This window comes from Drosophila busckii, chromosome 2R, assembly GCF_011750605.1.
Source record: "Drosophila busckii strain San Diego stock center, stock number 13000-0081.31 chromosome 2R, ASM1175060v1, whole genome shotgun sequence".
NCBI classification, from domain to species: Eukaryota; Metazoa; Arthropoda; class Insecta; order Diptera; family Drosophilidae; genus Drosophila; species Drosophila busckii.
Window position 1 is genome coordinate 8,599,116 of NC_046605.1, and position 23,139 is coordinate 8,622,254.

General features: G+C 37.3%; 2 protein-coding genes across 2 annotated transcripts in view; one reads left to right on the forward strand and one right to left on the reverse strand.

The window, feature by feature from the left end:
- Positions 1-23,139, forward strand: part of LOC108596542 — a 76,311-nt gene that overhangs the window by 31,462 nt on the left and 21,710 nt on the right. The window lies entirely within an intron of this gene.
- Positions 1,029-4,679, reverse strand: LOC108596543 (odorant receptor 45a). Its single transcript, XM_033293213.1, has 2 exons — positions 3,162-4,679; positions 1,029-2,478 (listed from the first exon to the last, which is right to left on the reverse strand). Exon 1 carries the CDS (start codon positions 4,677-4,679, stop codon positions 3,576-3,578), a length of 1,104 nt encoding a protein of 367 aa, XP_033149104.1. The 3' UTR covers positions 1,029-2,478; positions 3,162-3,575.

Consider the following 23,139-nt stretch of genomic DNA (forward strand, 5'->3'; position numbering starts at 1 on the left):
TTACATTCTTATATTTACTTTACTTACTGCTCTGCAAATAAGTAAACAAAACTATTTAACTTTTAATATGCGTGTAATTCGCTTTGCTCAACTTAGTTTTGTGGCCATCAAAGGAAAAGTTCTTTTATGTATTTGTGGCTCATTTAGAGCGAAAATTAAGATTTATCTATGTATTGAAATTTGAGCGTATTTCATGTTCTGTAAGCTTTTATCGCAGCTGTCACATGCTGCGTTGATCTACGACTGTTTTTGCAGTTTATGCCACAAGGAATTACACATACATATATTTATATGTGTGTGTGTGCGTAGCATAATAATTTATACGCATACAGACGAGCGCATTAACATATAAAAACGTTGTGCGTTGTGTTTAGTTAAGCTAAAAGTTGTATAATGAATGTCGAAATGCAGCTGAACAAATGAAATTGAACTAAAGCAGTAAATCATGACTTGCTTTCGAGTCAATTGAGCTGCAGCTTCAATCAGAGCGCAACAACTTGCTTTTAATTAGCAGCGCACAGCGTGGCGCATTACTAAAGGTGTCTGTGTCAATTAAAGGGCAACTAATTACGCGTTAGTTAAACAGCGTTCTAATTAGTCTGCCAGCCAGTTAGCCAGTCAGCGTATTGTTTGCTTAATTAATGCATGAAAATTGTTTGCTAAAAAATTAATTTATGGAATTTTTGAAAAAAAAGAAAACTTTATGCTAATAGTCAGTCTGTGTGTGTGTGTGTGTATACAACTCAGTCTACTTGCTATTAACCTATTACAAGCTCATGCAATTTTAATTAGAAAAGTTTTCATTTGGGCGTGCCGTGCCTAACCGCTGAGTGCTGTGCTTTGTGTAAACAAACACACACACACAGCAGCATTTATTTTAATGTAAAAGACACGCTTGTTTGTTATAAAAAAGCAGCATTTGCTTAAATGTTGCCTGCTTTTCAGCGCTGCACAGATTGCGCACACACAATTTATTGTAGTCTGCATTTCACACCAATATGACCTTTGCAAATCGGGTACAGAGCTGCCCCAACCAGCAGCAGCATAATGCATGCAAAAAATTGCAGCTGCAACAAATGCTAACCTTATCGGCAGCTGGGCAATATTCACGTTATTCATACGCCATGTTGTCTGTTTTAATGCTGACCACACATACATAGAGAGAGAGAGAGAGCGAAGTTGACTAAGTGCCGTCGGGCAAAAGCTGACTCTGGTTGTTCCTGTTGCTGTGTTATCTGTGCAGCAGCCAGTGCTAAACGTTTTGGGCAGCAGGCAGCAGGCAGCAGCACCTTTTGTTGTTGGCTTTTGTTGCTGTTGATGGAATTATTATGTGCTCAACGAACCGCAAAAATACAAAAAAATATACACACAAAAAAAAAGTTTATATGAGCGAGTGCTTGTAGCTGCCATTTACAAGCTTTTAAAAGTTTAAATATATGCGCTAGCTATACATATTTTTTTTTGTTGTAAGTGAGTGCTTACTGTAGTTTAATATACATGGACTATGCTATAAATTTGTAGCAAACTGTTGCCTGGTCAGCTGGCTATATTAATATGTTGTCATTTATTTTATGTGCGTTTTTGCACCTGCAACAAAAGCTCGTTAATCAACTGAAACAAAACGCAAAAAGCTGCTTGTCATTTATTATATAACTGCTATACTATATACTGCATAAGCTGTCATTGTATGCGTGGCAACAACAGCAACAGCAACAACATGCGCAAATTTGAGCAATTTAATAATAAAATTCCAAGCATACAGTCAACTTGTCTTGAAGTTAGCAACAGTTGTTGTTGTTGCTTTAGCCAAATCTCAGCACAGTTCGTAACTTGCACACATTCCGCAACACGTAAAAAATTTTCGTCTACAGCAGCAACAGCAACAACAATGTTGAAGTAAAAAATACCAGCCGCATGCCATAAACCGTTACCTGAACTCAGCTGCGTCAGCAGCAAAATCCTTGCGCTCATCCTTAGCATAAACTACAGCTGTTGCCCCATAGGCAGCCAATGGTCTGAGGCGCTGTTGTGCTTGTTATATTTGTAGTTTGCTGCTGCTCCTGCTGCTCCTGCATACTTTCTAGTTTAACAAATACCGCAGCCAGCGAGAGCGCACACGTTTGCCTATGTATTTTATGGAATACCTCATGAATTTCAATTTGCCTCGTTGCTCTGCTTGGCAATAAAGACTTTGCGTTTTCCATTTGTTTACCGCTGCCACAGCCCCGCTCCGCTCCCACCCCCTCGTAAGCATAACAAACGAGACAGTCATAGCATCCAAATGCAGCAAACTACATGTTTATGTTGCCACACATGGCTGTTGCATAAACTTCGTGCGTAATTTCAACAAATTAGTGCATTATTCGACTTAACCGACGAACTAAAGCGTGTTACGTCTAACTGTAATTAGTTTTAGCCACATGGCTAACGGTCGAGGGTGCGCAGCATGGCCAGAAACGAGCTCGTTGTCTTCAGTACCTAGCAGAAAAAAAATAGATATATGCACATTAATTAGTGTTTTTTATTATTTTAAGTGCGCGCAGTTTTAATTGCTGCAGCGCTTTAAATTATAAAAAATTGTTAAAAGTTGTAGAGCTTTCAGCATATTCAAAATAATATTTATATGCTCTTTGAAGTTAAAAACAATGCTGCCAACAAATTTTTTTTTTTATTTTTGGCCTTTTGCTTAACATAGCGCAATGTTTGAATTGAATCAAATGCTATTTTTGCCCTTAAGGGCTGCAAGGGTTCTAAGCCCTTAAGCATAAGCCTAAGTGAGCAAGAATTTGAGCAGGAATCTTTCCAAGTAAATTTATATTAATAGCTTTAAAGCTTAGATATCGAATATTTTGCATATGCACAATTCTAGCGAAATTTATTTTTTGAGCGCTGTCGTTTAGCAAATCTGCAAGTTTTTAATTAATTTTGAGTTATAACATTTACTAATATTTTATTATTAAGCACTAAATTGCAAGCACTCGACTTTCTCTCTCTTTCTCTCTGTTCTCTATATTTCAATTTCAATTCCTTAAATTTCAAATCTTTAAAGTTCAATATAAACTTGCATTAGCGACAGCTTTTTGTTTTGCTGGGATTTCATTGAGTTTTAGTTTTTCATAAAATAAATGTTGACTTTGATTGAAATATTTTAAGCCGCTTACTCAATTTGAAAAGTGGATTTATGCGTTTTTAAAATTGCATTTTTCACTGCTGCATTTAATAAGAGAGCGTTGAATATTTTACAGTTTGAAAAGCATTTGTTAGTTGTTAAAGTTGTTAGATGGCTGCGATATGATTGAATTTTAGTTTTCATAAAATAAAAGTTGACTTTGATTGAAGCTAAAACATTGAAATATTTTAAGCCGCTTACTTGATTTGAAAAGTGGATTTATTGTATTTTTCGCTGCTGCAGAGCGTTGAATATTTTACAGTTGGATAAGCATTTGTTAATTTTGTTAGTTTGCCAGCAAATGCTTGAGTTGAAATTTCAATTAAAATTGTGCGAATGCCAGCAAAGTTTGCTCCTTTTTTTGCAGCTGCTTTGACTAAAGCATTTTTTGCTTGCCTACCCAAGCTCAAACGCTTTGCTCAAAGCTGAGACTTACCCAAAGCAGCAGCGGCCTATCAATGTTGAACAAGTAGCCGGAGAGCTGCACGGGCTGCTGTGCGCGCAGCATCATTAGTGCGAGCAAGCGTCGTCTGCCTGGCGGCAGTGTGGACCAGTCAAAGCACTCGTAGATGACTGTGGCGACACTGGCGCTCTCCTGCTTCAAATAGTCGCCAGCCAAGCAATAAGCGCAGACTTGAGCGAACACCACAACCAAAAAGCAAATGCGGAACGGCAGATCCGAGCTCCAGCCGGCGTTATTAAAGCGATAGAGCGCACAGCAGAGCTGTATGAAGCTCAGCGTATATTGCACCAACAGAATTTCAGCATAAATGTCGTTCAGCTCGTCGCAATTGTTTTGGCAAGCTTTGTGCATTGCCACGCAGCGTGGCAGCTGCGAAAAGTTGCACTGCAGCGTACGCAGCTTGAGCTTGAGCGCAGCAAACTGCGCCACGCTGCTAAGCAGCAGCCAACTGAACAGCGAGTCCAGCGCTATGACAGTCAGCGCGACGCTGCTGGTGCCACACACGCCCCAAACATAGACGGGCCAGTAGTAGCGCGGCCTGTGCATGTCCAGCCAGAAGTCAAAGTCCAGCGGCGTCAGCGGCTCGTAAGCAGTGCCTTGCCAGCGTGCCCAAGCCATTGGCACTATGGGCATAACAGCGCAGCTTAGTATAGTAGCATAAACTGCATTTCTATATAGCAAACTTATGCGTCGATCCAGTCGATGCAGCTCACTGCGATTAACTCTCGCTGGTTGCTGCAAATGCGCTGCATGCAAACGCTGCAGCAATGCGCTCAGTCGCTGTCGCTTATACACGCACACCACAAGCTTCACTGTAGCCAGCGTGCCTTGATTAAAGATCGCCATGCCGTCCAGAAAGCGCAGCATGCTCTCCGCACTCACCAGCGCCTTCACCAGCATTGGCCAATTGTGTGACACAGCCGCAAGTATAAGCAGCGCTACCCACGCCGGATAACGCACTTTCAATTGCATTTGGCTTACATCGAAGCCAATCAGCGTCAAGCCGCGTCGCTGCACTGCAAAATAGTTCGCATCTAGGCTGTCCATTGTCAACTGTGCGTATACGTAATGCCTGCTGCTGCTTTTAAGGCCAAGTGCTTGTTGCTACGCCCAGCGTATTGCGTGTGAAATATTTATGTGCTTGGGCCTAAATAACACTAACAGACGTGCGTTGACTGCCAACAGCAGCAGCAGCGACATAGACGCTACATACACTCAGAAAAATTGAGCAAATCAATTTAGACAATAGGCAGATTTATATAAATTGTTTACAAGCTTAATTCATTATAATTACTCACTAAAAAAGCTAAATACTTTTAAAATTTTATTTATTATTATTTGCTTTATTAGCATAAAATGTATAGAAATTGCTTATATATTAAATTAAGCTACAAGCTTAAAAATTCAAGTATAATTACTTATTTAAAAAAAAAACCAAAAAACTTTTAAAATTAAATTTATTATCATTAATTGAATAATTATTTTATGTATATAGTTTGATGTAGATTGTTTATATATTAAATTAAACAACAAGCTTAAATATTCAGGCATAATTACTCAATTTAAAAAAGCAGCAAAACTTTAAAATTAAAAATTTATTATCATTACTTGAACAATTATTTTTTGCTTTATTAGCATATATATTAAATTAAGCAGCAGGCCTAAAAATTTAAATATAATAACTAAACTTACAAGAAAAAAAACGTTTAAAATCAAGAATTTATTATCAATCAACTTAAACAATTATTTTGTCAACTATTTTGTGCTTTATATAAAAAAAAGAGCTGTTGATGTTATAAAATTAAAAGAGATTGAGAAATCATTAAAGTTTAATTTTGTACTGAAGCAAACAATTTTAATAGCTTCAAAATTTCCTAAATTACTGACCAAAACATATAAAATTAGTTAAAGTTTAAATTATTGAATTTAACTTATTTTTCACTCTCATAAATAAGTAGGAAAAAAAAAGCTTAGGTCAAAATTTGATATTGGTAATTTTTAACTCATATCAATATTTTGAAGAAATCTTATTAAGCTCATAAACAAGAAGCAAAAAAAGCTTAAATCTAACTTTGCTATTGCTAATGCTTAACTCATATCAATAGCATTAACTCTTACCTAATTTGGCTATCAAATATTTGTAGCAGTGTAGCCCTTAACTGCTTCTACTTATGTTTATTTATTTACGTCTGTTCGAATTTCGATTGTTATAATAAATTGCATACAATTAGTGCGAGGGGCGTGCTTGAGCGAATAACTGTAATTTTCAAAACATATTTACGTATTTTCTTCTTTGCTTCTTCTTATAATGTTGCCGTGGGGCAACAAGCAGCATAACATTTTGATTTTAATTATTATTTATAAAATGCAACGCAGCTGCTGTTGTTATTTTTATATAAAACTCGCTTTCTTGCTTTCTCTCTCTCTCTCTCTCTCTGTCTCTCGCAGTCTCTGCTTTGTTCTTGCTGTTGGCAGCTATGACATAGTCCAGGCTGCTGTTGCTGTTTGCTTGTTGCAGCTGCAACAACTGCCTGATAATTGCCAGCAGTTAACTGCAATCAAGCAGACGCACATAATATACAGGGTGCGTCATTTTAAAGCATTTAATAAGTATAAAATATTTAATTGGTAAAGCGAAATGTGCATTTTTCATTAGCACAACTGTTTGACTTAAGCTCGTAAATGGGCTGACTGCCAAGTAAACGACAAAATGAATACTTTATGCTGTAGAAATCTGTGGAAATATTTTAACTGTTAAAAATATTATACGTATTCTTTAAAATATACATTAAAGTTAGTCCACGTTAAGCTCATAGACACAGTTCCAATGAACGACTAATTTAAGTTGCTACAAAAAATGCTGAATAGAATTAATGGAAGCAACATATATTTTAAAAATGGTGTGGGCACTACTATATTTATAAAATTAAATTAAAGCAGATTTTTTAATTTAATAATAGGTGCAAAAACTTATTTTCTAATCAGACCAATATTTGGTGCAAGTTTTGATGAATCAAAACAATTTAATGTTGAGTTTTTCTTATGCTAAATGTAAATTAAATTACTTGAGTAGCAACTGTCGTTTGATTTAAACTTTTCTAAGCTTTGCCCTACTATAAATTTTTGTTATACACAAAATGTAAATATTAGTAAAATTCTTTGACAATATTCTTTATCGAGCGTCGCTTAAATAATTAAATAAAGCAATAAGTTCACATTCAAAATCAAGGCCTATTGTTGCTCATAATCGAATTAGTTGCCAATTAACTAAAATGCAAAACGACAAAACGTTAAACGTTATATTGGCTTACATTGAATTGAATTATTATGCAATAACAACTATCAAATTTAATTGGAAATTTATTGTAGCTGTTGCACCCAGTTGCAACTTGAATTGCTCTGTCAAAAAATATTGTCAACATGGAAAACCTATTAGCAGCCAATTGACTCAAGTCTCAAGCAATTAAAAGTGCGTATGTGTGCGTGTAAGGATTACGCTCTATGCATTCTTTGCATATTGCTTTGGCACTTTCATTTAAGCAAATTTCCCTTGTGGCTGTGGCACTGAATGAACTGACCCTAAAATTAATTTACTGCCACACACTTTGGGCACGCTTAATTTAATCGAGACGAGAACAACAACAGCAACAAGCAAATCTGTCAGCTTGAGCTGACCACGCCCCTAATGCCTTTACAATAAACTTGAGCCTTTAGGCAGTTTTGAACCTTTTTCTTTATTTAATTTGCGTATATTTTTGTTTTTCGTTTAATGTCAACTTAAATGCTTTCAATTAGTTTGTAAACACCCAAAACTTGCATAGCTTTCAAAATTTTTTATTGTTGTTGTACTTTTAAAGCTTCAATTTGCATATGGCGCGCGCCCACTGTGCAGAGCCAGCGGGTCTTAAAGAAATTTGTAAATGTCGCTGTGAGGCTCTAAAAACCCCCACTCAGTGCCCACAGAGCAGCAACCACATTAATCACAGAGAGAGAGCGAGCGAGGCGCCGCAAGTTATGCAACATATTTTTGTATGTGCACAGCATGTACTGGAGACTGTAGACGAATTGTGCTCGGCAAAAACTTATTAAACAATTTATAAAGTTTACTGTGCGTGCCCCATAGGCGTGCGTAGGTGCGCGCGCGCCTGCGTGAGCGTGGCTGGTAGTTGTAGCTGTAGCCAGGCAACGCATTTGTCTTGCATTATGATTTCAATTTCATTAAGTTTAAAGCACATGAGCCGCAGCGGCCCCTTTGCATAACAGAATTTTTACAGCAAGTCAGCTGTTGAAACACACACACACACACACACGCAGGTGTTTTTATGCTGACACTGTAGCTGCTGCTGCTGCCAGTTCAAGTCAGTGTCATTTTGTGGCTTTGTTTATTTCATTGCCTTTTGCGCTTTGTGTGCGCGCTCAGACCCCACTTAGTAGCCTTTTGTTGGCGCAACAGCCATAAAAAAATCACAAACAAACTCACACACACACAGGACTTCATGCGTGGCTGAAGTTGTCTGCGCCACAGCAGCGCTTTAAGCAACTGCCCAAAATGCTGTTGCTGCTGCCTCAATGTGTTGCTGCTGCTGCTTATGAGCGAGCTAAGTACTTGCAATTTGTTAGCACACACACACACACACACACTGGTGTGCGCCACATAAGCTGTAAGTGAATAAAGAGTTAGCACACAGCAATAATAAATTTATGCTATTTTATTTTATGCAGCTGTCTGCTAGTCTAAGCTTGCATTTGTTGCTTTACTTTTTCTCGCTGTGCACAGTATTCAATAAAAAATTAATATGTAAGAACATTCGATGAGCTGCTGCCGGCACAAAGGCGCCAAGCAGCCAATATCCTGCCCCCCACTCCACTCACATATTTTGTGCCTCGCTGCATTGCTGATGAACAGTTGCTAACTAGAGCTCTGCTCGCTGCTCATATATGTGTGTGTGTGTGTTTGTGTGTGTGAGCTTAAATCACAGGTAATATGTTTTTATGGATGCTGCGAGACCGACACACAAACACGCTGAGCGCTGCTTATATAGATATGTGTACTATAGTTGGCTAAATGCAGCAACAAAAGCTCACAAAAGCATGCTAATAAAAACATGACTCATATGCGCATGTATGTATGTGTGTGTGTATGCTCGAGTGTATTATGTAAGCGCATATGCAACCAACACGCTTCGCTTTGCAACAAGCACAACAACAAGCAGCTACGTTGATTATACTTAGTAAACTTGTTTACTTATGCTGCTCGTGTCTGCTAGCGTTGCCCTCTCTGTCTCTCTCTCTCTCTCTTAGCGTGTTTGTAAAAGTGCAAATTTCAGCATTACCAAGCACTCAAGCCCAACAATCGGCGCCTGTGTAAATTTCGACTTATCCGCACGCTCAGCCAAGAGCAAGACAAACAAGACGCAGGCTTTAAACGCGTCGCTTTTCACGCACGCACAGTGTGACAAAATGCGCGCAAATTGATTGAGCTGTTGCCAATAATTTGTGTAGCATTAAAACAATTTGATGAGACTTGAGTTAAACTAAAGTAAATTTATTATTAAGTTGAAAGCAATTCACATGCTTTGGCTTTAGACTAGCGAGTTATCGATTAATCGGAGAGTTTCTTATTTTAATCGATATATGTAAGTGTTGCTCAATTGTAAAACTTATTTATTTATAAAATGAGTCGCTTCTAAAAATCTAAAATTAGAGTCTAAATTATGTTATATAAAACTCTCATAGGCAACAACTAAATTACCTGAGATTTGAATTTATTTATATTATATATATTATATTTTCTCAGAACTAAATATAATATTTTCAATTTATTTTTGAGATATTTCAGCGTGTAAGTCGCAACTATCAAAGCATTGGTTGTTAGATGAATAAATTCAAATTAAAGCTAGTTAAACAAATTAAAAATCTTATAGGCAACAACTAAATTATCTGAGATTTGAATTTTATTTCTTAGAACTAAATAAAATATTTTCAATTAGTTTTTGAGATGCTTCAGCGCTTTGAACGTTTAAAGCGCAACTATTAAAGCATTGATTGTTATATAAATATATTCAAACTAAAGTTTATTTAACAGGCTTTGACTTTTATCTAAATAATTATGCGAATTAAGATGCAACAAAGTCTAAGAGTTGCCACGTCATAAAATTATTCAAGTTAACTGCAATTCATACTCTTAGCTGCTACCTTTGCATACGATTCATGTACAGTTATTCAAACATTTTTCAAATACTTTGCTGTGTGTGCATTGCCCACAGCTGCAAATTGGAGTGAAAGCAAAATTTTCATTGAATTTGCACAAACATGAATGTGCTTTTGGCCTGGTCTATTAATAGACGAACTAAACCACTGTGCAAACATTTCATAGAAAACTCATTGCTTCAAAATTAAGCAGAGCATAACCAATTTGTTTGTTTCTTGTTGCATGTAGCAGCAGCAGCAACTGAAACTAGTTTTGCGGCATTACAAGGCACAAGAACGAAACGAACATGAGCATGTGTAGTTGCTAACAAGGCAACAGCAATTTTTAAGCAAAAATTGCACATAACTGAGTGCACAGAGAGCGACTGAGCGGGAGCGGCTGTTGCAGCTAAGCAGAAATTAATTTTAGGCAGCGCTGCTTGCTTCATAGATAATTTGAGGTTAGAGTCAAGTTGGGTAGCCCACAACTGAGACGCTGCTGATTGCAGTGGCAAGTGTGGGGCATTGAAAAATGTCTCGCTTTATTAAGTGTGTGCGCATAAATAAATAAACGCTTGGCTGCGCTGTAGCTGTAGCTTATTAATTATAGATAAATATTTAAAGCAGCCAAACCCACGAAAAGTTTTGGTTTGAGCACAATGCGAGCTAATTTTAAACAAATATTTATGCAGCAATTAAAACAGTTCAGTTGGTAGACTTTGAACTAACTGCATAATCTGTCTGCAGGGCATACAAATCAAATATATATATACATATATATAGAGAGACTTAGAGCGTTGAACAATTTTGCTGCACAAACACAAAAAGTTGGCGGAAACTCTTTGCTTGCAATTTAATGGCAATGAATGATGAATGCGTGCGACTCAGAGCCTAACAGAGAGACTTGTGCCCCCCATCCCCACCCCTTGCTTATGCTAGTGTAACAACTTTTGCAACCGCAATTCAACTTTTGCCTGGCGCCACTCAAATTGCCTGTGAGTGCAAAAGTGCGCAAGATGTATTGAGATTTAGTCCATTACTCAATGGCAAACTTAGCGCCAGGCAATGCCATCGTCCATAAGGATCAGCAGCATCAGCATCAAGCTTCAGCACATGTTGACTGACTTGCCCATTGGGTGGTAGCTAGTCAGCTTAAGCTGCACGTTAAGTCACTTCTATGACCCTCTCATATGTGAAGTGTCAGAAATGTCTTTTGGTTTTTGCTTTCTTGCTCTTGACTTGCCAACACTTTTATCTGCTCAACGTGACCCACCCACTCCCCACTCCCCACTCATCTGCCTAATTGAATTCCTTAACGCTGCTTTGCTCTGTCGTCGTCGTCGCCTCAACCAGCTCAATGTTGTTCAAGGAAATCTCAACGAATGTTTCCTTTTCCTCTTTACGAGTGTATTCGACATGGGGCCATCTACAGCTGCCAGTGCCACTGCCACTGCACGCTTGTCAAACAGCGTCCTTCCGCCGCCGCACTGCCTGTCAAACTGTGCGCCTAAGTATGTCGATGTCGATGTCGATGTCGTTGTGGATGTCGTAGCTATAACTGCTCTAGCTGTTGTTCTTGTGCTGCTCTGCCCGCCCGCATGCCTAGCATATCGCTCTGATATAACATTTTTAATAACTGTGTCAATCGCTCGGCTACTTTGTGTATATACTTATGCATACACTGCAAGAAATAGCATCAAAGTTAGCAGCAAGTGTTGATTGCTCAAAGCGCAAAACTTTCAAAATTATGCAATTATGCAATTTTCAAATTGCATTAAAAGTTTGGGGTGAATGCTTTATTGAGATTGTTGCTGAATGCAAGAATTTTATGCAGGCAGTGAATTTACCAGAGCTATAGCTAAAGTAATGCAACACTATTGTGTTTAAACATTTAAGCTACAAGTTGTAGTTTTAGATTAAGAAAGTTAACAGGCAAATGTTGGTGAATTTACAGGTGCTTTCACCAACGTTTTGTTTAGAATAAGAAAGTTAACCGACAGATGTTGGTGTATTTTCTGATGATTGCAACAACGTTCATCATCAACAAAATTCATCTGCCTGCTAACTGAATTTAATAAATTTAATACTGATTTCACCAACGTTTTGTTTAGAATAAGAAAATTCATCTGCCTGCTAACTGAATTTAATGAATTTAGTGCTGATTTCATCAACGTTTTTTTTGTCTGTGAGGTGACAGGTTGAGTAAGCAAAGCTGAGCGCCAATTAATTGAAGTACTCAACAGTAAGTCTTAGCCAAGAAAGTTGGTAACAGTCACCACAATTTATTGCTGGCAGCATTAATTATTTGCATATATATTAAAAACTGATTCGTAGCACTAGTTAAGTTGATTTAGTGCAGCTTAAAGATTATAAAAGCAAGAGACAGCAACTTTTCTGTATAGAATCTTTATATTAAATTTCCAAGCATCTTGACGTACCATTGAAATTCAATTACAAATTATGCATACGTAGACAATTGTTGTAAATCTTATCTAGATACAAATTTCACTGCGTTAAATAAACTCATTAGATAAATTCATATTAAAAATTACGCATACGTAATAAATGCTTTAAGTCTTAACTGAATCGTATGATATATTCAAAGCTCACTGCTTTAATTAAACTCTAGCTAAATTCATGCTTAATTTCTTGAAATAAACTGCTGCTATAAATTAAGCTGCGCTTATTGCAAATTAAGTGCACTGTTTTTCTCAGTGTATATGTCCACAAGCAACCATTTATTAGCTTTTGAGTGCGGGCATAGTGCTTTGCTACTTTGGCACTTTCATTTGTTTTTGATCAAGAACTGATTGTAATTAGTGGCTGCCCACATAACACGCATACGCACGAATTTGCGTTTACTTTAATTAATTGAAACTGTCGCAACATAAACACACACACACAGCTAGAGCGAGTAAAATCCATTTTCACATACAATTTCGTTAATTGTTATAATCAACCTACGGCAATCTATTAATAATAAATGTGTCTTTCTCTCGCTCTCGCTCTCACTCTGGCTCTATAACCATAATTGCTTCTGAAATGCAAATTAGCAACGCATTTGTAGTTGACCAAAAACGTTGCCCATGTCTGGGGCAGCTTAGCAAACTCTGTTGAGTGCAACATGCAACATGCAGCTGACAGCCACAAAATGTATTTACACAATTTTAGTTGCAATACAAATATTGGAATATTCAATTATGTGCACTGGCATGCAAAAGTGGAAAACATAATATTGTTGTGCATAGAAGTTTTAGTGTTGATGGTTCAATGCGTATACGCAATGTTTGGCTGTGCAAAACTTAACAGTAGTAGGCTCATAAATTTTTGGAAAATGCTTACAGCGCGTAATTTAGCATATTTAGTTGCCAGTTAGCTTAACCTTTTCCATAAATTAAACATAAATTAGTTGCAACATTTGCAATTCGTTTTGGTTTATTGCAAACTTAATTTGAATTTGTTGAAAGTTGTAGGCAGCCAACTTTTAATAATTATTCGCAATAGTCAAAATAAATCCTTTGATGTCTCAAACGAACTATTGAAGCAAAGACTTTATTTAATTTTCTGCATATTATTTATTTTTCTGTGTAAATTTATTCGCATCACAAAAGTTACTTGAGTGCTGCTTAAATTAAATTTTAAGCAATGCAAAATATTTGCTAGAGCGAAATTGTTGAGACAAAAATTTGGTATCTATGCTCAATTAAGCTATTTTAGTTAGTTAAGCTTAAGTTTAGTTGCGCTTTATATTGCGTATACGCGATTTTTTGCTCGTAGCAACAAAAGTGAAACTGAAATTCACATAAATTTAATTTTTACTTACTTATTTGGCAATTAGTTTGAATAGGCAGCGCTTCACTTACTTTTAACATTTCAAAACGATTTTAACATAGCATTTTGCTGTTAATAACATAGCAGCAACTTAACATGGCATTCATTTAAATAACATTAGTTGTTGCTGCTGCATCGTTAAAAGTAAAACGTTTGCTGCTTATGCAAATAAAATTTCCAACTCATAACATTCGTTTAGGCATTAAAGTTATCGCTTATCATTTGTGTGTGTGTGTGTGTGTGTGTGGATAGATATAAATTTCAATGCTTGTGTGCGCTACACAAATATGAAAAAATTATGCCACGCGCATTTCACTTTGGACTTGAGCGCTTGAGTCACGAGATACAAATTGGGTTTAATCGCATGTCAAATGCCTGACAGTGCCACAACATTTTTGAGTTTGTTTTCAGCTGCGTTTTTTCTCTCTCCCTCTGCTTGTTTATTTGGCAAATTTGCGTTACGTTGTAGGTGGTTGGAGGCCACAGCAGCACTAAGGGTTTCATTATTATGCCTCGATAGCTGCCTTGCTGGCGCTGCTTAATTCAAGGCCTTTGATCTTTTATGCGTTATATCTATGCGTTGGCTACAAAGAGCGAGAGCGAGAGAGAGAGCGAGAGCGCAGCGATATATTGTAAAGTAATGAAAGATGTGTGGCCTTGATGTTTGTGTGTCCCTGACAGCGAAACAGCAGCACAGCCCACAAAGTTCACAATGCATTTAAGCTTGACACGCCTACAAGAGCTTTGGTCAAACCGAAGTACATGCATTAATCCGAATATAATGCGCCTAATCTCGCGCTGCGATGAGCTGATGTACAAAACTGATTATGCAAAGCAGCGCAGAGACGCTGACGACAGCAACAGCAACAGCTTAGGCGCTTGTCAAATGCATGTAGTTGGCCCATACGGCGTATGCGTCATATGACGCACAGTGTGGCTAACAACTAAAAACTAAATATTAAATTATTTAAAGAAAGTTTTCAAATGCAATTTTTTCAAACTAAAAGCGTTTTAAACGCACACTGTGCGTTTGAGTGTTTTATGGTCTTTGCTCAAGTGGCGCCTCTGCAGCATTTTTCAACTCTTTTCGCTCAATTTTTTATATACATACATCCTGTTTTTTTTTTTAATAGTTAGCCGGGGCAAGTGGCTGCTTAATTAACATAAGGGAAAGCATTTCAAACTGCCAGTGCACTAAGCTAGCCAAGCTGTGCATAAGTATGTGCTTCAAAGCTTTTAGCCACACACACACACACACACATAGAGAGAGAGACAAACACACACATGCATAGCTAGTGCGCTAGCGAGACGAACTTTCGGTTTGCATATTATGAACAATTTTCAAGTGCAAAAATCGTCAAGTGGGGCAAGCAGCAAAAAAAATTGTTTACTGACATGCGAATTTTTTATGTTCTCTGTCAATATACTGTGTGTGTGTGTGTGTGTGTTGTAAAAATAGTTGCAGCTGCTTTATGTAGCAATGTGATTAAAATGACGAAACTGGCACAATGTCCTTTTCGCTCATGAAGCAGCAGCTGAAGCAGCAACTTGTTCATTTCCTTGACCGAAACGCAGCAAGCAATGTAACCTGCTCCACCCCCTAGCATACAAACATACAATCTATATTATTTACGGCCGCCATTGTTTAAGTGTTTGTCTGTGTGTGTGTAACGCATAAGGATAAGCATGACGTCAGCTTGCAAACAAAACCAAAATACAAATAGCAAACTGCGATTACTCGCATAATAAATGCAGCAAAAGGAAATTTTTTTGTCGCTCTTTTGTTGTTGTTGTTGTCAACATTGTTGACAGCAAACATGCGCGGCAGGAAATCGAGTGTGCGGCTGCTCAGGTGCAAGCGCCTGGCCTTGAGTTGCAGCAGCTGTAGCTAGTGGGTGGCTGCTATGCGTGGGCGTGGGCGTGGTCGTGGCTTAGCTGCTTCAATCAGTTTGGCCTATGCTCGTCTCACATTTCGGCCACTTTTGCTACACTTGAACCTTTGTTTATGCAAATCAAAACTGTTGCCCATGGCCCACTTCTGTTGCTCTCTCACTCGCTTTGCGCTTTGTTTAGCTTGTCTTGGCTTTTGTTTAACAATTTTCATCAAGCTGCAAGCGTCTGTCGCTTAATTTGTTATGCAGTTGCCTGCACTTCTTTTGTTGCCTGCGCTGACATTGACCAACTGTTTAACTCAAGCTGACAATTGATTGCAACACGCGGGTTTTTTTAATTAACTGCGCTGCACAAATAATTCTACACTCTGCGCATTTTGTAGTCCAAGCAGCAACGGAAAAGTTGCAAGCGAAAAGTTCACAACTGCTTAACTCAATAAGAGTTAAGCAAATACATGACGTTGTGTCGGTGCGTTTAGCTTCAAAAAGAAAGTTGCCGCTTAAGTCAAGTCGACGCAGGCAGGCAGGCAGCTCATGTTTGCCTTTGTTGCCACGCCCATTCATTGTAATCGGACATGCTGCCGTCAGTACAAAGAGCGCAGCTCACAAAGCGTAAAACTTGTGTACAAACTTTTTTTGCTGCTGCTGCTGCTGCTGCTGGGGTGTGGCCCAAGCTTGGACTACAAAACAAAAGCCAAGTCAAGATATTAAATTTTTTGTTGAGTGCTGAAAAAAAAGCGTTCCATGTTAATATGCATAAATCAAAGCGCTTTGACTTGTGGGCGGCTGTTCACACATCCTGTTTCCTGGCTCAAGCTGCGGCCCTAACTGTCCATCAATTCTCAGTTGGCAGTCAGCAGTCAAAACCCGCTAACAGTAGCGCTGTCAATTGATAACTCAAGCTCAGGCTCAGGCTCAGGCTTTGCTGGCCATAAAGCTGTTGCCTGATTGGCTTGGCCTTTAACAATTTGTGGTCAGCAGCAGCAGCAGCAGCAACAGACACACATCAAGCTCAACATTTCCGCAAATGGCAGTGATGACGCTTTGTGCCTTTCGCCTGACAGTTCATCTAATCTCTGGGGACTGCACCCCACTCACTTAACCAAACCCCCACCCCTAACTGTGCTGCAAAGAGGATTTCCGTGCGTTGACAATGCGCCTGCACTGCTGCTGGATGGACAGCTATACAGCACTGCAAATTACGCATACGCAGCGTGTGCAGCTTGTGTTTCATTTTCGGCTACATTCTGCTCTATTTGCTCAACTCACAACGCGCGTATGTTACCTAAACTGAGCTCTAAACGTGCCAAAAGTCACGTTAGCAAGCAATTTGCATATTTTTATGCCCCTTTTTGTTCTTTTTTGTCGAATAGCAAGTTTATTTTTATTGTTGAAGAGGCACAGGCAAATATTGAAATTAGAATACAAATTAAAAACGCTTTTAATGTAAACAGCATAGCAAAGGATGCTGTCTGCCAGTTTTTCCCTTACAAAAGCCACGCCCACTTAATGCTAGCGGCCCTTTTGTTTGCCCTTGTTGTTGATTTAAGCCTTTGGCCAGGGCAAATGGCAAACGGCCGAAGCAATATTTTTGATTTGTGTTATGTGCCGCGTACGCTTTCAACCAAAAAATAAAGCACACACACACACACACACACATCGAAATTAATATGTGTGTGTGCAACTGTAAAAAATATAGTTTAAGCTGCTGCTTTGCTTTAATTTCCTGCATATATTTAGATATTTATGCTGAGCGCTTTCATAAATATTATGATTTGAACTTGATGACTTTGAAAAACAAGCAAAGTAAAAGTTTTTATTTCAAATAGACTGCATATAAAGTATAAAGTTTATTTTTAGCTATCATTGCTGGCTGCAAATTTAATTTAATTTGCTTATGCTTGCGTGCGTAAATTAAAATTGTTCAATTGCATTTAAGTAAACATGTCACGTATACGCCAAGTTGTCATGCCTGCAAGTTTTTATTAAAAAAAAAGATTTGATAAAAAATTAACTAATGTTTGGGTATATATTTTATTGCTTTTGCAAGTGTAATTTAATTATTTGCGTTTGCTTTTCAAGCATATTGCGTATACGTTAGGTTGGCATATGTGATATAAATTATTGAGTTAAGAGTTGATTAAAATATAATATTTAATATTAAAAATGTATTTTATATAAGCATATTGCGTATACGTCAATGTATAAGCATATTGCGTATACGTTAGGTTGGCATATGTGGTATAAATTAGTGAGTTGAGAGTTGGCTAAAATTTAATATTTAATATTAAAAATTTATTTTATATATAAATATTGCGTATACGTCAAGTTGTCATACGCATATGTTAGGCAGTCTTGAGCTAAAATGTTAATTAAATATTTTAATTAAATATATAATAATTTATATATAAATATAACAAGTTTCAAATCGATTAGTAAACGTCTTAAGCATTGATACTGATAATATTTAATATTGAAAATGTATTTTATACAAGCATATTGCGTATACGTCAAGATGTCATGCGCATTTGTTTGGCAGTCTTGAGCTAAAATGTTACTTAAATATTTTAATTAAATATATACATAATTATTATATAATTCAACTCGCTTGGTATACGTCTTAAGCATTGCTACTGACTATGCTTAGAGTTGAAAGCAAAGACGAGCAGAATTTGTTAGCCTCCCATTCTATTCAAGCCTAAGCTCAGCGCATTCAGACTGCACTATATACAACAATGCTTAACACTAGCATAACCTAACATACAGTTAAACGACTTAGTGTGTTTGTATGCGCTTTAATCTAGTTGTTTATTGCATTGGCACTGACGCTCAAATTGACTTTTGCTGTTTGTGCTTAAGAGTTGCAGCCAGCCCCAACGTGCAGTGGAAATATTTCATGCTTAGTGCATTACTCTAATCAACAAAGTACATTGCAGCGCAATGTTTGCTTGTGTGTGTAGCTCAGCGGGCGGCGCTCAATCTCTGAAATGGATATTCATTTAATTTGCGCTTGTTTCGACGGCCAGGCCAAGGTGCGCGCCTTGAATTAATCAAACAGTAATAGCAAATGTTTCAATAGCGCATAAGCTTATATGATTTATTATACAACAAAATTGTGCTAAGCCTTTCATTAAGCGCTGCGGCAATTTAACGAATTTATTAATAATTAATTTTCAATTATGCGGCAGCAAAAAAATGAATGAAAGCGAAACAGAAGTTGCAACTGAAGCTGGCAACAAAAACAGTAAAATCCATTAACACGCATATGACGTTGTTAGTGTTGGGCGTGGCAATAATTGAGCGCAAAAAATTGCTATAGACCACATAGGCTGGACTAGGCTAGGATCTGGTAAACTAACTCAACAAGCAAAAGCCTGCAGCAGCTAAAACTGAAGTCGATATGTTGTTACTTTTGCCTTTTTCTGTTGAATGGGGGCGAGCGAGTGCGCATCGCTTTGCAGCACAAGATTGTTCAAATACGTGAACATATATGAGTTTAGTCTGCGCCTGTGTGTGTGTGTGTGTGTGTATCTCATGCTTAAACTCACACAAAAGCAGGTCAATATATATATTTGTATTTGTTGCTCCCACTACGCATTTGCTGCGGACCCCACACAAAGTGAAACGTAAAATTGTTTTTTTCGCCTATGTGTGTGTGTGTGTGTGTCTGTGTCTGTGTGTGTTTGGTTACTCTTGTTTATTCAGTCGTTTCGGGCTCAGTTTGCTTTTGCGAAAACGCTGCCGTTGCCAAACGTTTCCTTTGGCACATTTAGCCAAAATGAAAATTGTAAAATGCAAAATTAAAGCATAACACACACCACAACACACACACACACACACACATTCGATATTTTCGACATTGCCAATTTTTGGTCAGTGGCCTGCTCTATCTATAACTGTATCTCTCCTGGCGCCTGGCGACAGTTTCTTTGCTCACTCCACTCCACTCGCCTTTGTTGTCGTTAACGTCTGTGGCTTATGAATTTTATAGTAGTTGTATTTGATTACTTTGCTTAAATAAATAAATAGAAAAGTTTTTTTGATTTGCAGCAGCAGCAAACTTTGTTGTCACCAACAAATTTTATTGCATTTCTTGCCTTTACTGCATTGAGTAATTTTTTATTAAATTCATATTTTGCTTAAGCTAAAAATTTGTCTTCAGCACAAAGTTGAATTTATATTTCATTTGAATTTGACAAAAATTATTGAGCTTTTCTTTTAGTTGAGTACAAAATTTGTAGTTCCAGGTATTTAATACATGGATTGAATAAATATATATTTCATTTTAATTTGACAAAAATTATAGTTCAAAGCAAAATTAATATTTGCAGGCAAGTGAAGCATTTAATATAAAATATATGTAAAGCTTGCGTTTTTCTTTTAATTAGACATACAGACATGGCTATATCATAAGCCTGCCACGCCTCTTTCTGCCTGTTATACTAAAAAGCATAAATGGAAGTAAAATATTTTCTGAAGAAAATAATTGAGCTAGAAACAGCAAACATTTATTTTCAAAGCTACAAAGCTTAAGCTACTTTATTATTAATAAATAAATTTATTCATATAAGCTTGGCCTGCTTAAAGCTTTAAGTACAAAGCGCTCATATAAATAAATAACAATAATTAATTGAATCAATTTAAGACACAGTTAAGTAAAAAGATTTGACAAAAATTGATTGCTAATTAAACTAATTAAAGAAATATTTTCTGACTTTCCTCAGCTGCTGCTTGGCTGCAAGTTCAAGTGCTAACTAGTGCTCTACTATTCAATTAGCCTGCTTGGTTTCAATTTAAACAATTCAACATGCTGCCAAAATCAATTTTATTTCTCGCTTTACAATTATTTTGTTGACAAGCTGCTCACACATGTGGTATAAATCAATCGTCTGCTTTCAATTGTCTCGAGTGTTGAGCAAAAGAGTGTAGCTCGATTTCGATTTAAACATTTTTTGGTTTGGCAACCAGATGCGAACGGCGCTCGAGTTTATATATCAAACAAGAAAAGAGCAAATTGCGCAACTCACAACTGTCAAAGTGTCAGAGACATGCAGCAGGCTCCAGTGGCGACATGGCCATCCTTAAATTGAACGACACAACTTGCAACGACTCGCGTTGCAAGCAATAACAATAACTGTACTATAGCAAACTAACATCAGCATGGATATTGATATTGATGCAAATGAAAAATGTCAACTATTTGCGCGTGTGGCATGCAACATAACGCGCCAAAGCTGACGCGCGCTGATGTGCACCTTGTTTATTTATTCATTACATGTAATACGCAGTCACAGCAAGCGCAAGAGAAAGAGAAAGAGACAGAGAGTGAGAGAGTGAGCTCGCGAGCTCTTAAGCTCAACGCTGTTTTTTGCTCTGAATTTTATATGCTTGTCATTTGCCGCGTAGTTGGTTTGTATTTTAATTCCGCGCAGCTGTAGAATTATTATTAGTAACATAAGTTGCACTAAGCGAGATTGTCTGACTTAAAGCTACAAACTGCATAGCAAATGTGAGTGCGGCACACTCCAAGCTTTGCTCAAATTTCGTTTCATTTATTTAAGGTACTGACTGTAATTTTGTTGCAATGCAATTTCTATGCAGCATTTTCTATAGGTAATTGTAGTTTTTGATTTTTTAATCCACTTTACATTGCCAGCAGCCTGAAATTCAATTCAATTCAATGCTATGCAATTCGAGTTGCATTTTAGTTTTTGGCCTAGCCATAAGTACACAGATAAACATTTTGGGTTGGCAGCTGATGAAAGGCTCTGGCAGCTGCCAATCAATGTGTATATATAGTATGTGCATGTGTGTGTGTGTGTGTGGCATGCAACTTAAATCCATAAACAAGCGAGCCAGTTGCAAATAAGCAGCAGCGTATGCGTACTATTAATCATACGCAGTGTGTGCGCGCGTACATAAAACTGCACAGCTGCGTGTAATAAGCAACGCAGCTATTACTTTAATACAAACTGTTACACACTAGGCAGCAGCTAACTAGTTATAAATATTTATTAAAACTTGAGCCAACTAAATGAGCAAAGAAATTTTGCATTTTAACATTTTTTAAACAAATTTATTAGTTGAATTAGCAAGTCCTTGTTTATAGCAGTGCATCAATATAATTGTTAACTTTTATATGCGAATTAATAAACTGGCAATATGTGCTTTATAAATTACAGTCTTAAAATAAGCTCAGGCTATAATTTTTGTTAGCAAAACTAAACGCTAAAGAAAGAACTTTAACTTAACTACAACTAGCAGAAGATTAATGCCGTTTTGTATAAATTAACTAAAGTTAATTTTCATGTTCATAAATATAATAACTGCATATTAATTCGGTTTAAAATAAAATACTAAGCTTCATTTTAATGTTTATGAGTTTCAAATCTACTTTGGCTTACGAAAATTTCAACTTGCGGCATTTCTTTAACTACTCGCTGCTTAAAATTATTACTAACTACCTTTAACTAGTGTAATTTATGTGCTAACTTGCATACATTTGTTTATTTGCAACGCATTGTAATTGAAAATGATTTACATTCCAACAAAAACCAATTAACTTGCAAAAATGCAGCAGAATATTAATTGATTTTGCAATTAATATATTTGCATACCAGGGCAAGTTTTAATTGCATGCCAGTTGACATTCTTAGTTACCATAAAGTCGCTTTTTTTATGTAAGTAACAAGTGCAAGAGAGAGACAGAAAGCAATATTTAATTTTAAAACAGACTCAAGTGCGCCTGCTGCTTCATCACCTCATAAATTGAATGTAAACAGACTCTGAACAGCGCTGACGAGTGACCACAAGCGCTCCATGCTCTACGTCTGTCTGTGCCACCCACTCTTAACATTTACCTCTCTCTGTGTGTGTGTGTGTGTGTGAAAAGGTTCTGCACACACAGAAAATTCATGAATTTTAAAATCGAATCGGAATGTGCAACTGTTGAGAGCGTACCCAACACATTTGGGGCTTTGTCCTCTGTGTGTGGTCAGCTGCACACATTAATATGTACACACACACACACAGACAGACGCACACATGTGTATATAGCTTCGCCCTTTAACTAACATTCGCACAGATTGACAACTGTGCTAATTTTCCAACTCAAATGTAATTTGCGCTCAAATTACATTTCCAACTTTGCCGCTCGCTCAGATTACAACCCACAGCCGTCTGCCTCTTCGTCTGTGCTGCTCCACTTGCTATCTTGGCCACTTCAATGATATGTTTTGTCGAAATTGTATTACCAATTCTAATTTATTTGTCGTTTAACTGTTGCCCATTACCAAAGGCAGAATGAATGTCCGACGACCAGCAGCAGCAGCAGCAGCTGCGACCAATTGAAATGCGTTGCACACACACACACACACACACACAGAGAGATAAATACACACATACATGCAGCCACTCTTGGGCTAATTTAAAGCAGATGACAGTTATTATTGATGATTGGCTTGATTGACGCCAACTAGCTGCTCCATTTCATAATGTGCACTAATAGAGCGAGAAAGAGAGATAGAGAGAGAGTTATCTATTGCAAATTTCATGTGTAAATAGCCAAGGTAGAGCAAAAATCGATTGTATAAGCT